General features: G+C 42.6%; 1 protein-coding gene across 1 annotated transcript in view; it reads left to right on the top strand.

Moving 5' to 3' along the window:
* LRP2 (LDL receptor related protein 2) overlaps nt 1-14,058 on the top strand; it is a 181,593-nt gene that overhangs the window by 32,468 nt on the left and 135,067 nt on the right. The window contains exon 4 of the mRNA XM_056861187.1: nt 3,397-3,513. Coding sequence (XP_056717165.1) covers nt 3,397-3,513 — 117 coding nt within the window. The remainder of the gene's footprint in view (nt 1-3,396; nt 3,514-14,058) is intronic.

Genomic DNA, 14,058 nt, shown 5'->3' with positions numbered 1-14,058 from the left:
GTCTTAACCAAGGGTTTCTGTGATGTCTGAATTAACCCCCATTGTTCTTTCCCAACTAGCTCTATATTGATGGATTTTGTGCCAAACATATTCTCATAAATATAGATCAGTTCTCTGTGTCTCAATCTTGGCTGGTCTATGGTCATAACAAATAAAGATTAATTGAAATATAGTTTAGTCGTTAGCTAAATGAGGTTTCCCATGTCAGCAGTTGCTCAAATAGTTTTGCATGGCTATAGATGTTTGTTGAAACCTTGACGACCTACATGTCTATGTAATATGAATTTCATTTACATAACACTATGACATTTGGTTATGCTGTGTAAACTGTGCTCCCACTTAGCGTTTAATTGGGGAAACGTTTTGCTTGTCCTGTACTGTAACTATAAACATAGACATAAATTTTGTGAAGAAATCTTTGAAATTGTGAAATAAAGAACAAAATTATTATTGTTACCATTTGAAACTATTAATTTTCTCAATTTGGCTTGTAATTAGTCATTTAACTGGTCATTTGTGGGGAGTAAAAGTTGCTACCTACTCACTTGTGGTGATTAGATGAAGTCTTCCTACTATGTGGAGTGAGTGAGCCATAAAGGACTCTTTCCTTTTGTAATCTAAGTCATGGGCTTCTTGAGGTAAATAAATGCTTATATCCTAGCCCAGCTGTGGATTTAGGTTTACTGGCTCCAGGAAAATCCCATCTTTTATCTTCCATTTCCCTTCAGGGAAATGGAAATAATAGCAGCTTATCTCACAGGTGTAGTGTCACAGTGGTGAGGGTGATAAAGAAAAGCTGTTACCCTGAACCTTAGGGTTTGTTCAGGTGACAAATTTTCTGCTTTGCTAATGGTTTTATGGGTAGGCAAAGCTTAACAATTTCCTGACTTTATACTATTAACAGAACTTGTTAAGCCAAGTTCTGGTCAGTTACGCATCTTCTGAGAAACCAGCTTTTTAGTTATGATGCGAATCAATCCTTGAACTGTTTACCGGGGATAAGACTTTTAAGTTTTGTGTCTTCTATCCAGAAGAAAGGAACAAAATCACCCTGGCCTTTGTCCTCTTCGCCCTTTAGTGGTACAGCCAATAGTTATATATCGACTAAGGAAAAAGTAAAGGGCAAAATTCCATGACATTTCTAAGCCAAGCCTGGACAGAGTCATGCTGAAGAACATGCTTCAGTTCTACATTTGTGCACATTAACTCAAGGAGTTCAGAAAGTGGCTCCACACCAAAGTCCAGCTGTAATTTTGCAGTCATTGGCATGAATATACGCTTCATTGTTTACAGTGCAGTCACTTCAGTAGTAGTCACTAGAGCGAATGTATGCCTTTGGCAGCCATAAAAGTACTCCAGCATTCGTCTTCTCATGCATTGATCTCACAACTGACAGGGCTGTGATAGCCATTTAGAAATATGTAAAGGAGAAGATTACAAGGGTTGAGGTGGCAAAGAGTCCTTTTTTAAAATGTTCCTGTTTATGAAATCTGTTGGCATAGAGAAATGCCAGGTGTCTGTCTGTCTCATTGTCTCCTTTATTGATGGCTGAATTTTTGTTGTCCTGTTGTCAAAAGCAGTCCAGAGGCAGTTGTAAGGCAAAATGCATATCTGTGTACATCATCTGACAAAAGATACCGCAAGTTGCATCTTAATACACTACTCAATATGTAGCAAAAGGTAGAAGGGCACAGTGTGCTCTTAGGGGTTGGAGACCAAGGCTGCATGTAGGTTAAGGCGGATGAAAGGCTGAATTGTAATATTCATGTTCATAGGTGCTTCTGGGTGTAGTGCTTTATGGGTGGTGTTGCTTAAATGATACCTCATACCTAGATGTACTTATTTTTGGACTTATGTAATGTCCATAATTAAATCCGAGCTCTTGGATCAGAGATCACGTTCTGTATGACTGTAATAAAAAGTCTGCATGTCAGAAGAGTTTACAGCCTAAATAAATGTTGAAACTTCAGATATGGCTGAAAGCTACAAGTAAACTGAGCAGCTTAAGATGACATTTCCACTTTCCATTCCTGGGGACACTAACAGTTCAATTGTAAGAACACTTTACTAGGAGTAAGTTCCATTGAATAGATGTGGTAGGATTCTGAGTAGATCTGTTTAGAATTGTTCTCTAAGGATGGTTATGGCTGGCTGAACTTAACCCATGCCAGTTTTCCGTCATATTGATGGGGACTGACGTCCCACAGTGGAAAGGCTTCATTGCTTATGGGTGATAGTGATAGACATAGCCAATCACATATTATTTGGAGCATTCACCCAAGAGATACAAGCATTGGAATTTATCCTAAAACTTTGTATTATTCAAATGGAGATCTTCACTTAGGCATTTTTATATATATTGTGCACAGTGGGGCTGGGGAACAGCAGTTGTGTAAGCTGCCAGACACCTCTTCCCACTAAGGGGTGCCATGTGTGGAACGGGGACCAAAGACTAACAGCAAAACAAGATACTGCTCTCCACAAAGTAGATGCCTCTCAGGGAATTTTGGGATCCATCTTGTGTGTATAACTTGGGCAGGAAGGTTGTTGACAGCTGTACTTTCCCCAAGTCCCAAAGGTGTGCCTGGCTAGACAATGGGGATGGCTAGTCTCCATTGTGTCACTCGAAGGTGATTTAATCAGTGCTCTGATCAGACCATTAATTACCCTTTCTGCACCCATCCGGGCAATTAATTAGTATTCAGGAGAATGGTCCAGGCATTGCATCCTGGTGACTCATCAAGCCTCTGCTAACTTTTTGATCAGACCCCGGAAAAGCAATCAGTTCTTTGTCTCTGGCTTTCCTGCCATCTTACCTCAAACCAATTCAGGACCTATCTTTGGGTATAAATATTAGTCCTTTGTCCATTTGTAGTGTGTGTGTCTTGGATCTGTGCACACACACACCCCACTTACGTGTGGGCTCTTTTCTTCAGTCCTGGAAACGCTGGCCGTTTCCCTCCTCAACCCTGCTTTCTCTGGACATCTCCCCTGGACTGGTAAATATCACCTATCCCTGAACTCTATCCAACTTTTCACCCTTCTCTCTTTTAGCTCTTGTATGATTTATGTGTGTATGTTTACTGCTTGAAAGGTATATTCCTTATTATTTTACTCTGTAATAAAATGCATTTTGATTGTACAGCTGTCTGATTATTTGAGAGTTTCCCCCAGGATTTATCCTGGTATACATAGGTTATCGGTCCCAGTTACCCACCTCTTGCTCTGTCTCCGTAGCTAATTCCCCCAACTAAAGTGGAGACAGCCTACTTAGGGTAACAGTTGAATCTCAGCTTGTATAGAATAAAATAGTTTGTTTTTGGTAGGTTAGAAAGAGAAGAAGGCCTTCCCCCCATGTATAAATGATGCAGTTCTATACACTTTTTTCCCCTGCAGCTGGGCGAACATGTTCCACTCGGCAGTTTACGTGTTCTAATGGACAGTGTGTCCCAAGCGCATACAGATGTGATCGGGTGAAAGACTGCATAGACGGGACAGACGAGAGAGGCTGCCGTGAGTAGTTTTCAATCTCTAGCACTAGATTTGGTTTCATCCCTTCTCCTGTCGGCATGTTAATCAATTTGTAAGATTAAGAGTTTTGTTGATGGACAGAAAAGGCCACAATATGCTTTTTGTTATCAAAATTTCATTGCAGATTCTTTCATGGATTAGTACCAATGCTCTCATAACAGTTACATTGTTTTGAGACTTTATTAACTGCGCTTCTCTTTACGTGGTAGGGTACGGTTTGTGAGAATCCCTGTCTTTCAAATGTTAAATAAAATGATTGCAGTTTAAGTTAAGCATTTTGGAGAGACAAACACACTATATTCGGGATGAAGGAGCTTGGGTATGTTAATGGTTAACTGTCTCTGTAGTATAAGTTGTGAACACAGAATTGTCTATAAGAAATTCCAGAAAATTCATGTTCTTCAGCTAGAAAAATCATGGTAATCGAACATATTTAGTACTTGATTTGGTTGTGGAGGTTTTTCTCGCTGTTTGATACACAAACTGATGTGAGAGGTTTGGACCTTACAGAGAATGCTGACGTGGAATCCAGAGAGTAGAAACATTGAGCTTTATCAGTAAAACCATCACGTGGTATCTGTTGTCAACTGCATACAGGCCTCCTCAAAGTGCTAGGTGAACGATACCGCCCTGTAAGAGAAGGCTGATTACAGCATAGAACAGAGGCTGCATTTTTCAAAGGACCTTTATTGTACTTTAAAGTTTGTTCTCCTGACATTCCAAACAAATTGTCATGTTGATAGCAATTTGAAATTTTGCTGAAACAGGTTGTTTGGAAGAAGGCTGGTGTTGTCACAGGATCCGGATAGTTTATGTATTTCCTGAGAAATCGTTCCCCTGGCTCTTCTCTCCAGCCACTATGGGGGCTGTCCTCCACTTCAGAGGTGGTTTCCTGTGCTGCTAGCACTTCTGCATCCACAATACCAGTGGATATTTTTCAAGGAGCTGTTGTGTGAGCAGAAACGCTAGGGGTGAGGAAGCCCTCTTCAGAGGCCAGAGAGAAGTGCGAAGGGAACAGTGTCATAGGATCCAAGCCCAAGTCTAGGATAAAAGAACCAGGATCTAGTCCAGACAAAGACTTGTGAGACACTTCAACATGCTAGTATCTTCTTCTTTTTTAGAATCCCTTTTTTATTATATTGGCATTCATAAATAAAGAGTGGGTGGGGCTTGCCGAAAGCCCTCTCCATCTGATATGTAGAGTCATTCTCTGAGCTACAATGGGTGGAAGTAGCAGACTCAAAAGTACTAGCTGCTGGAGTTAATTAATTGATGCTATTTGTAATCTGCCTGTCTAACTGGGACTCAAGGTGGATTCCATACCATAAATCAAATACAGTCAACAGCATGGGACATTCAATAAAACAGTGCAATAGAATTTGGAGAGCAGAAATCTGAAACAGAGCTGAAACAACCTGAAACCAAGCGCAAACATTTAAACACGACACCTTAGAATGATGCAGAAATTACATAGCTACAAATGGAGGTCTAATCCAGTACCAATACGTGGATAGGGAGAGGGCAAGGAAAGTAACCCACTTCTTTAGCAAATTCCCAAGAAGTCTCTCTTAATACAGCAGGACTGAATAATTTTATTTATGAGGCAAAGGCACTTTCATGTCCTGAATAGGAAAGACTGTATTTCAGATGAGCTAATAGCCTGTGCCTTTCATTCCTTGCTTACACATGGATTAAAAATTGGGTTCACTGCAAGATGAAACATGATCCAGAGGTAACAGATATTCTGGAATAAACAACAGCAGGGACAGCCAACCTGGAAGTATTTTTTGTTTTTTTAAATAACGCAACTGCCAAGAATCTTAAAGTCAGAAAGCAGCACAAATGACTTAAAAAATATGCTAGTGACCTTGAACTGGGCTGTTTGGGCTTGAGGGAACAGTGTAAGTTGCCCGACTGGTCATATCTGTTTTTGGCAGTTTCACTGCTTCAGGTGTTGTACTTACGTAAAATCATTATCTATGGACCTCGATCTTTCTTTAAAATTGGCAAGAAACATCTCATCTTAGTAAAATAGAACTTTCTTTTATCCTATCTTTGCAGTTTGCTGCTACTCTTAATAAAAACGAACTGTGGGATATTGTTTCATTGACTCCCTGATAATTTTCATGGCTCCTCATCATCATTTCAGTGATCACTGCAGTAACACAATAATGGCCTGATCTGAGAGGCAATGCATGGGGCATATTTGTCTAACTAATATTCTTCTGTCCCAGACTTCCTGAGTTGAGGATGGGATTCCTCAGCTGGGGCACTACTATGAAAAAGGACCCGTACCTGTGGTCACCTCTAATATCTGAAGGTGGGCACACCCAGTGAAAAGTCTTTGAAGATTATCTTAACTAACAGACAAGTTCAGATAGGAACAGGTGACCCTTTGGATACATTATCCTAAGTTATATAGGCTTTATGAGTAAAAAAAATTAAGCAGTTTAAATGTGTCCGGAATTATACAAGAAGCTAGTGAAGATATTTTAAAACTGGTAAAATGGTACTTTAGGAGCCCCGTGGCACAGAGTGGTAAGCTGCAGTACTGCAGTCAAAAGCTCTGCTCACGACCTGAGTTCGATCTCGACGGAAGTCAGTTTCAGGTAGCCGGCTCAAGGTTGACTCAGCCTTCCATCCAGCTTGCTGGGGGTAAAGTGTAGACAACTGGGGAAGGCAATGGCAAACCACCCCATAAACACAGTCTGCCTCGGGAAGTGACGTCACTCCATGGGTCAGTAATGACCTGGTGCTTGCACAGGGGATTACCTTTACCTTTTTTCAAGATGGTACTTGAATGTCAGGTCCCAGTCAATAGTCTTGTTATTGTATCCCAAACTAATTGCAGTTTCTGAGTAGTCTTCAAAGGCAACACATTGTACAACACATTGCAGTAATCTAGTCTGGATGCTACCTGGGCATGGATAATTGTGGTCAGCCACCCTTTATCCAAAAAGACACTTTGGCTGGTGCACCAACCCAAACTGGTGCAAGGCACTTTGTGCCACAGATACCACCTGGGCATGCAGAGTAAGGACTAGATCTAACAGTACCCCAAACTGTGGACTTGATCTTTGGAGGATGTATAGTCCCAACCAGAACAGATTAATAGTTTACAGACATATCTCCCCCCCCCCAGACTGGGTTTAACTTCGGTTTATTAACCCTCATCTACCCCATTACCATCTCTAGCCAAAGATGTTCAGTGCTTCCACCACCTCACCTGAATCAAATGAGAATGAGAAATAGAGGTAGGTGTCATCAGGATACTGATGACACTTCATCTCCAAATCCTGGGTAACTTCACTCCGTGGCTTTATGTGCACATTAAAAGGCATGAGGTCTTACACAGAGCTACCGGATTCTACAGCACAAATGCCAAAGAGCATAGCAAAAGTCTCTCCCAAAACCAATCTTTCATATAAATAACAGATAATTCACAGTGGGTAGCTGTGTTAGTCTGTTTGCAGTAGTCAAAAAGGGCAAGAGTCCAGTAGCACCTTAAAGACTAACAAAAATATTTTCTGGTAGGGTATGACAGAAACACTAAAGGGCAGTTCTCCCAGTTTCTACCTCTGAATCTATGGTTTGATGGTATCAGGAACCAGGGAGAGGTCCAGAAGAATGAACAGGGTTGCACTCTCCTGTCTTTTTCTCATAATGCAATCCCACCAGACTCAGCACCCTTTTAAGTCCATTGCAGTCAACAGGCTTAGAAAGGTGTAATTGTGCTTAGGAGCCGTACTATCACAGTAAGTAATCCAGCAGGCTGACCAATGCAATTTTAGAACCAGGCCTGGGCCAGAAGCCAGATTGAAATAGGTCTAGATAATTAATGTCATCCAAGAATGTCTGGAATTGAGTAACCACTGATCACTTTTCCTTATCCTAAAAGGGAAGATTTGTGATTAGCCAGTGGCCGGAACAGTGCTCAGAGCCCGATGGGGTGGGGATGCTTTTGAACTAGCCAAATTACCACCTTCTTGAAGTGGTTGTGCTGACCTCTCTCTTAAAGAGTGTGTGTAGGCTTCAGGAGGCCTTTGGGGATGCAGAAAGAAATAGTGACAGCCGGGGAACAGATAACAAGAGAAACACAAGCATTGGGGGAGGGAGAACCAGAGAGAGAGAAAAAAAAAGAGAGAAGCGGTGGGGGGAGATGGAAGGCAATAAAAGTGAAGGGAATAGGATGACCACGTCCCAAATCTATTTAGTCATCCTCTTAGGGTTAAGGTGTGTGTGTGTTAAGTGCCGTCAAGTCTTCGACTCATGGCGACCCCGTGAATCAATGTCCTCCCAAACGTCCTATCTTTGACAGCCTTGCTCAGATCTTGCAAATTGAAGGCTGTGGCTTCCTTCATTGAGTCAATCCATCTCTTGTTGGGTCTTCCTCTTTTCCTGCTGCCCTCAACTTTTCCTAGCATGACTGTCTTTTCCAGTGACTCTTGTCGTCTCGTGACATGACCAAAATACGATAGCCTCAGTTTAGTCATTTTAGCTTCTAGGGTCAGGCTTGATTTGATCTATAACCCACTGATTTGGTTTTTGGGAAGTCCACAGTATCAGTGAAGTAATAGATAAGGGCAATTTAGTCGAGTTCACCAATCCAGCATCTTGCCCCCCTCCCCCCCAGGTTAAAACTAAGGTAGATGCAATGCTTCCATTTCAACTCTTTATGGAGGTAGTAGGGAGCTCTTCTGTAAAGTCACCAGAAACATGACTGTCAGTAGATAGCCAGCTTTGTGTAGTGGTTAAGAGCCGCGGACTCTAATCTGGAGAACCGGGTTCAATTCCCCTCTCCTCCACATGAAGCCTGCTGGGTGGCCTTGGGGCAATCACAGTTCTTTCAGAATTCTCTCAGCCCCTCCTACCTCACAAGGTGCCTGTTGTGGGGAAAGGAAGGGAATGTGATTGTAAGTGTCTTTAAGTGGTTAAAGTGTTGGACCAGACCTGGGAGGCCCATGTTCAAATCCCCACTCAGCCATAAATCTCACTGGGTACCCTTGGGCCAGTCAGTCTTTCTTGGCTTAAACATTGTGGCTGTAAAGATAAAATGGATGAGGGGCCCATGCATGCTGTCCTGTGCTCAGGGGGTGGGCAGAATAAAAATCAGAGGCCATTTTTGCATGGTAATTAGCAGCGTGTTCCAGGCTGAAGTGCCCCGCATATTTTTTTGAATTTTGCATGCTGAACCGTTGTTCCGGAAGTGACCTTTGATGTTTGCCACAAAGAATCTTCCTCAAGGAACACTGCAAAACAACAGAGGTGCGTTAGCTATGCACATGCTAATGGCTATGCAAACAGGAACAAAGAAGCAGGCGAGTGGGGGAGTGGAACTCCTCCTTTTGCATCGGGACCATGAAAAAGCATTTTTAAAGTCGCATTTTAAAAAAGGGCTTTGAGCGAGCATCGAAATTGACCATGCAAAAATGGCCAGAGAGATGTAAAAAGATTCGGGTTCAGTCCCTAGCATCCAATATTTTCTATTGACCTTAGGTTAAAAACAAGTGGGCCTCCGCAAAACTCGCACGTGGAGGGGGGGAATGCCATCTTTCCCTCACAGTGGGCCTGGCTTTCTGTGGCACTGATGACCACCATCATTTAAAAAACGAGTGGGGCTGTTGGCGAGGGAAGAACTCACAAGCAAATTGTGGGAGTGATCATCCTATTCCCTTCACTTTTATTTCCTTCCATCTCCCCACCACCACTTTTCTCTTTTTGTCTCTCTCTGGTTCTCCCTCCCCCAATGCCTGTGTTTCTCTTGTTATCCGTTCTCCTGCTGTCACTATTTCTTTCTGCATCTCCAATGCCTCCTGAAGCATACACATGCTCTCTCCTCCCCCAGTGCCCGTATCTCTCTCTCTTACACACTTCATTGTTAATTTCTGTTTCTTTCAATGTCCCTTTCTTTCAATGTCCCTCTGGTCTCGCACATACATATACAAACACTATCCTTAATTTCCCTCTCTTCTCCATTCCTCCCCCCTCCCCAAGCGCATGTACACACACATACACACTGTCATCAACTTCTCTTTCTCAGGCCCTCTGGTCTGAGGGGTCCATCTAGTCCAGCACCCTGTTTCACGCAGTGGCCAACCAAATACCCTTGGAAGGTCTCCAAGCAGAGCACGGAAGCCAAAGCCTCTCCCTGTTGTAACCCTTTTAACATGGGTATTCAGAGGTACACTGCCTCTGAATGAGAAGAGTCCATTTAGTCATCATGGCTAATAGCCATGGATGGACTTATTCTCCATGAATGTGTCGAATTCCCTTTCAAAGCCAGCAAAAGTAATGTCCATTTCCCTTCCTCCTACAATTTATCAAATGTAAAGCCCTCCCTTTCCACTGCCCTGCAAAGCAGCTGAAACCATTTGGTTTGCTCCAGCAGACTTTAAAGAGCCTTATTTTAGCTGGCGTCGCTGGAGGCGGGTTTAAATTACGTTAAGATAAACACTCTTATTTCTGAATGAGCTGTGATATTTCAGAGGCCAGTCAAATTGCACGGTGCTTCTGGTAGTAACTCAGCAGTTATACTTGTAGTCAAATGGCACAATGTAGATTGAAAGCTACAGTCTGTTTTATTACTAATGGGATTAACAGCAAGAAAATCTGCCCATGCAAAGGCTAAGATACACATCAATGTTTCAGCTCCAGGCCTTTTAATTTAGGGCACTGGAGCTATTTTCGCTTCATAAAAATACCTGTTTTCTTTCCAGTTACATTGATATATGGCCATGATTTAGAAGCCTATTTTTTTACCCTCCAGAAAATTATAATTAAAACATTAAGAAAAATTGGCAAGGCAGAAAGCCTATGAGAAAGAAAAGCCATCCCTCTAGAAATCATGGCTGTACTTTTGTTAGATTTTTTTTTTTGCCGTTTTGAAGCCTGCTGGGTGACCTTGAGCTAGTCACAGTTCTCTCCAAACTCTTAGCCTCACCTACCTCACAAGGTGTCTGTTGTGAGGAGGAGAAGGGAAGGTGATTGTAAGCTACTTTGAGACTCCTTAAAGGTAGAGAAAAAGTGGGGTTTAAAACCCAACTCTTTTTGATGGGAGGTGCTTTATCAAGCATTTGTCTTGGCAAAGTGGGAGTTTCCACGGATCTTGGAAGGACAGTTCCATGAGGGATGAGAACCATGGTCTCCTTGGCCAATCCAGGGTGATTAGGATGACGGAGGCCCACTCTTGTCTGATTTGCCTCAAGACTCTTGATAGTATGGGAAGGGGAGGGAAGACGTATAGAAAGCCAGAGGGCTAGGGGGCAAGAAGAGTGTCCATATGTTCTGCCCATGGGTGAAGAACCTTGGGAGTTGATGGTACAACACAGACACAAAGAGGTCCACTGCTGTTGTGCCAAGCCTAGAAATCACCTGTTGGAACACTTCCCAGTTCAGCAACAATTCTGCTTTGTCCAGAGTTTGGCAACTCAACCAGTTTGCTTGCACATTTCGAATGCCCAGGATGTGCTCTGTGGAGATGGAAAGTTGGTTGGTCTTGGCTCAGTGCAGAACTTTCTTGGCTTTCTTGTGTAGCAGGGAGGAAAGCGAGCTGCCCTGCTTGTTCAAGTGAGCCTTGGCTGCAACATTGTCGGTCCTCACCAGCAGATGTCTTCCCTGAAGGAAGGGACAGAACTCCTACAGCGCCAACAGGATGGCCCTGATTTCCAGGGTGTTAATGTTGAGGGAACTCTCCAGTGGAGACCAGCGACCCTGGGCTGGAAGATCCTGCAGGGTTGCACCCCAATGGAAAGGCTGGCATCTGTGAACAGCTGGAGCAGTGGGTCATGAAGGTATTGGAGACCCTTGGCCAGGTGGGAGTGACTGACCCATTTGATAGACTTGGAGAGTACTATCTTCTTGTCCCTTTTTGAAAGGATGTCCTGCTGATAAGGCCTCTGGAACCATTGCAAGGGCCTGGCGTGCAGGTGAGCCCAAGGGATGGCTGGGATGCAGGAAATCATGAGGCCTTGTAGTCTCACTAAGGACATGGGTCTGGTTGTCTGCGACCTGGATGTCTCTGAAGAGAGCTTGGACAGCTTGAGGATCTTGCCCTCTGGAAGAAAAAGGGAGTTTGAAGTCGTATCATTGAGCGCGCCTAGATTCTGCAATTTCCGATTGGGGACAAGGTTGCTGTTTGAATGATTTATCAGGAACCCATGATCCTCTAGCTTCTGGAGGATTAGTTCCATGTGAGCTAAACTCTGTTCCCTGGAAGGGGTGCATTTGAGGATATTGTCCAGATAGGGTGTATCTGGATGATCCTCTGGTGAGCCAGGGACACTTGCACCACCAGGATCTTTGTGAACACTCTTGGCTCTGATGCAAGGCCAAATGGAAGGGCCCGAAGGAAGTGCAGATTCTGATATGCAAATTGTATATATTTGTGATGGTCAGCACAAATGGGAATGTGGAGGTAGGCCTCAGGTCTATTAGGCAGAAAGGCAATTTTCCTCTAGTAAAGCCTAAAGAAGCAGCGGAGAGCTGCAAAGAAGCTGCTCTCCCCTTAGCAAGGCAAGAAATGTACAAAAGGAGGGGGCAGTTCCCTCAGAGGAGACAGGAAGCGAAGATCTTGTTCCTGCCTCTCTGATCAAGCAATGGGAATCACCCATTCTGAAGATGCCGTCCACCTCAAGAGTGAGAACCATCTTAAGGAAGTCTACCCATAATCATACATGTGTCTGGTCAGTGGGACTTACTCCCAGGAAGATGTTAGGATTGCACTGTAATACAGCAATTGTGACTTAATATTTCTTTTGCTTCCATGGAGTGCTGATCTCTAGAAAAAGCAGTGTCAAGACACTTTACTGAAACAGAAGTCCAAATGGTGTATCTCTTATCTCTCTCTGTGCTCCTTGTCTTCTGCTGCTGTATTTTCTTGCCTCCAAGACTAAGTGAACAACTAGATTAATTTTGTATTTTATTGCATTTGTTGCCTGCTATGACTCAATCAGTTGTGTGTGTGTGTTACGTGCTGTCAAGTTGCTTCCGACTCATGGCGACTATGAATCAATAATCTCCAAAATGCCCTATTGTTAATAGCATTCCTCAGGCCTTGCAAACTGAGGGCCCTGACTTCCTTTATAGAGTCAATCCATCATATATTGGGTCTTCCTCTTTTCCTGCTGCCTCTAACTTTTCCTAGCATTATTGACTTTTCCAGTGAGTTTTGCTTCTCATAATGTAACCAAAACACAATAGCCTCAGTTTAGTCATTTTAGCTTCTACGGAGAGTTCAGGCTTTATTTGATATAGACCTTAATCAGTAGTAATTCTGGGCGGACGCAGGGTGTAGGCTGCTCTGTCTTCAGAAGTGTTAGCTGATTTATGAGATTTTATAAGATTTATGATTCAAAGAGACTATACAGCAAAAGTAGTCATTCTTTTTTAAAAAATATGTCTTGCCCCAATATCGTGTACAGAATGCCTTTCTAGCATACGTCATGTTTTATTTTAACATGTGGCAGGTCATTCCCTGGTGCATATGAAATTAATAAATAAAAAAAGAACATTGTTTTGCCCTGGAAATTTGAGAATGCTTTTCACATACATTTAGGAAGAATACAGATTAACATACTTGGGACACACTGTTTGTTTCCTCTTATGTGGTGAGCCTCAGTTTCCCTCTGACCTTACAATGAATTTGGCAAATGGACTGGCCCACAAATTAAATGCTAATTTATTGCTCTGGTTGGCAATTCCCCCTGTACTTCAGGTAGGCTATCTGCTTTATTTTTTGCCCCAAAATCTTTTTATGTATGGCAAATAAACACATGTTGTATTACAAAATTAAATGAATATGCATCATTTTAAAAATAAAAGATCCAATTTTAAAACATATTTAATTTTTTTTTTTAAGGGTGATCTGGGACATAGGACACCAGGGCCAGCCCATCAGTTCTGTGCATAGCTGGCTTGATTTCCCCTAAGCTTAATTCTACAGAAATTTGTACACGTCAACAAAATATGTAGAGGGAAGTGCCCCCAACACCCTAATTCTAGACATGCACTTTTTTATGTTATGTCAACATTGGCATCAAACAGTTATTAAATCAGCACAGTCCATAAATTTATAGTCATTGATTGTCTGTGGGATCATGCTTGAAGCCACGTATCTTCAACAAAAAAGGAAAAGCACAGTTGATGGTTTTGGGTTGTTGGTCATGTATTGACTTGCAACGGGCTCTCCATGCATAGAAAATATAGTTCCTATAACCGCCAACTGCACCAAGTTGAAAACATGCTGAAGAATGTACATTTCTATGGCATCCTGAAGTGTGCATGTGGCTGTCTGCGGCAGCTCTGGCTGTATTGACAGGAGCAATCTCATTTAGCCCTGATGACTTGCTGTCCCTGATAATTATCTTGGTATTGGCTCCTAAGGTCCTATTGTTATTGCTTACTGATGGGTAATTAAAAACACAGCCACAAAGGTTGGCTTTTTCCAAAATGAAAGGAAACAGCAAAATTGAGCCTTTTAAAAAAACCTGAACTGAAAAATTCTAAAATGACCCCCTCCCTCCCAACTGA

This window comes from Euleptes europaea, chromosome 15 (genome assembly GCF_029931775.1).
Source record: "Euleptes europaea isolate rEulEur1 chromosome 15, rEulEur1.hap1, whole genome shotgun sequence".
NCBI lineage: Eukaryota > Metazoa > Chordata > Lepidosauria > Squamata > Sphaerodactylidae > Euleptes > Euleptes europaea.
Note: the sequence above shows the minus strand (reverse complement) of the source record. Positions and strands in the feature narration are given on the sequence as shown.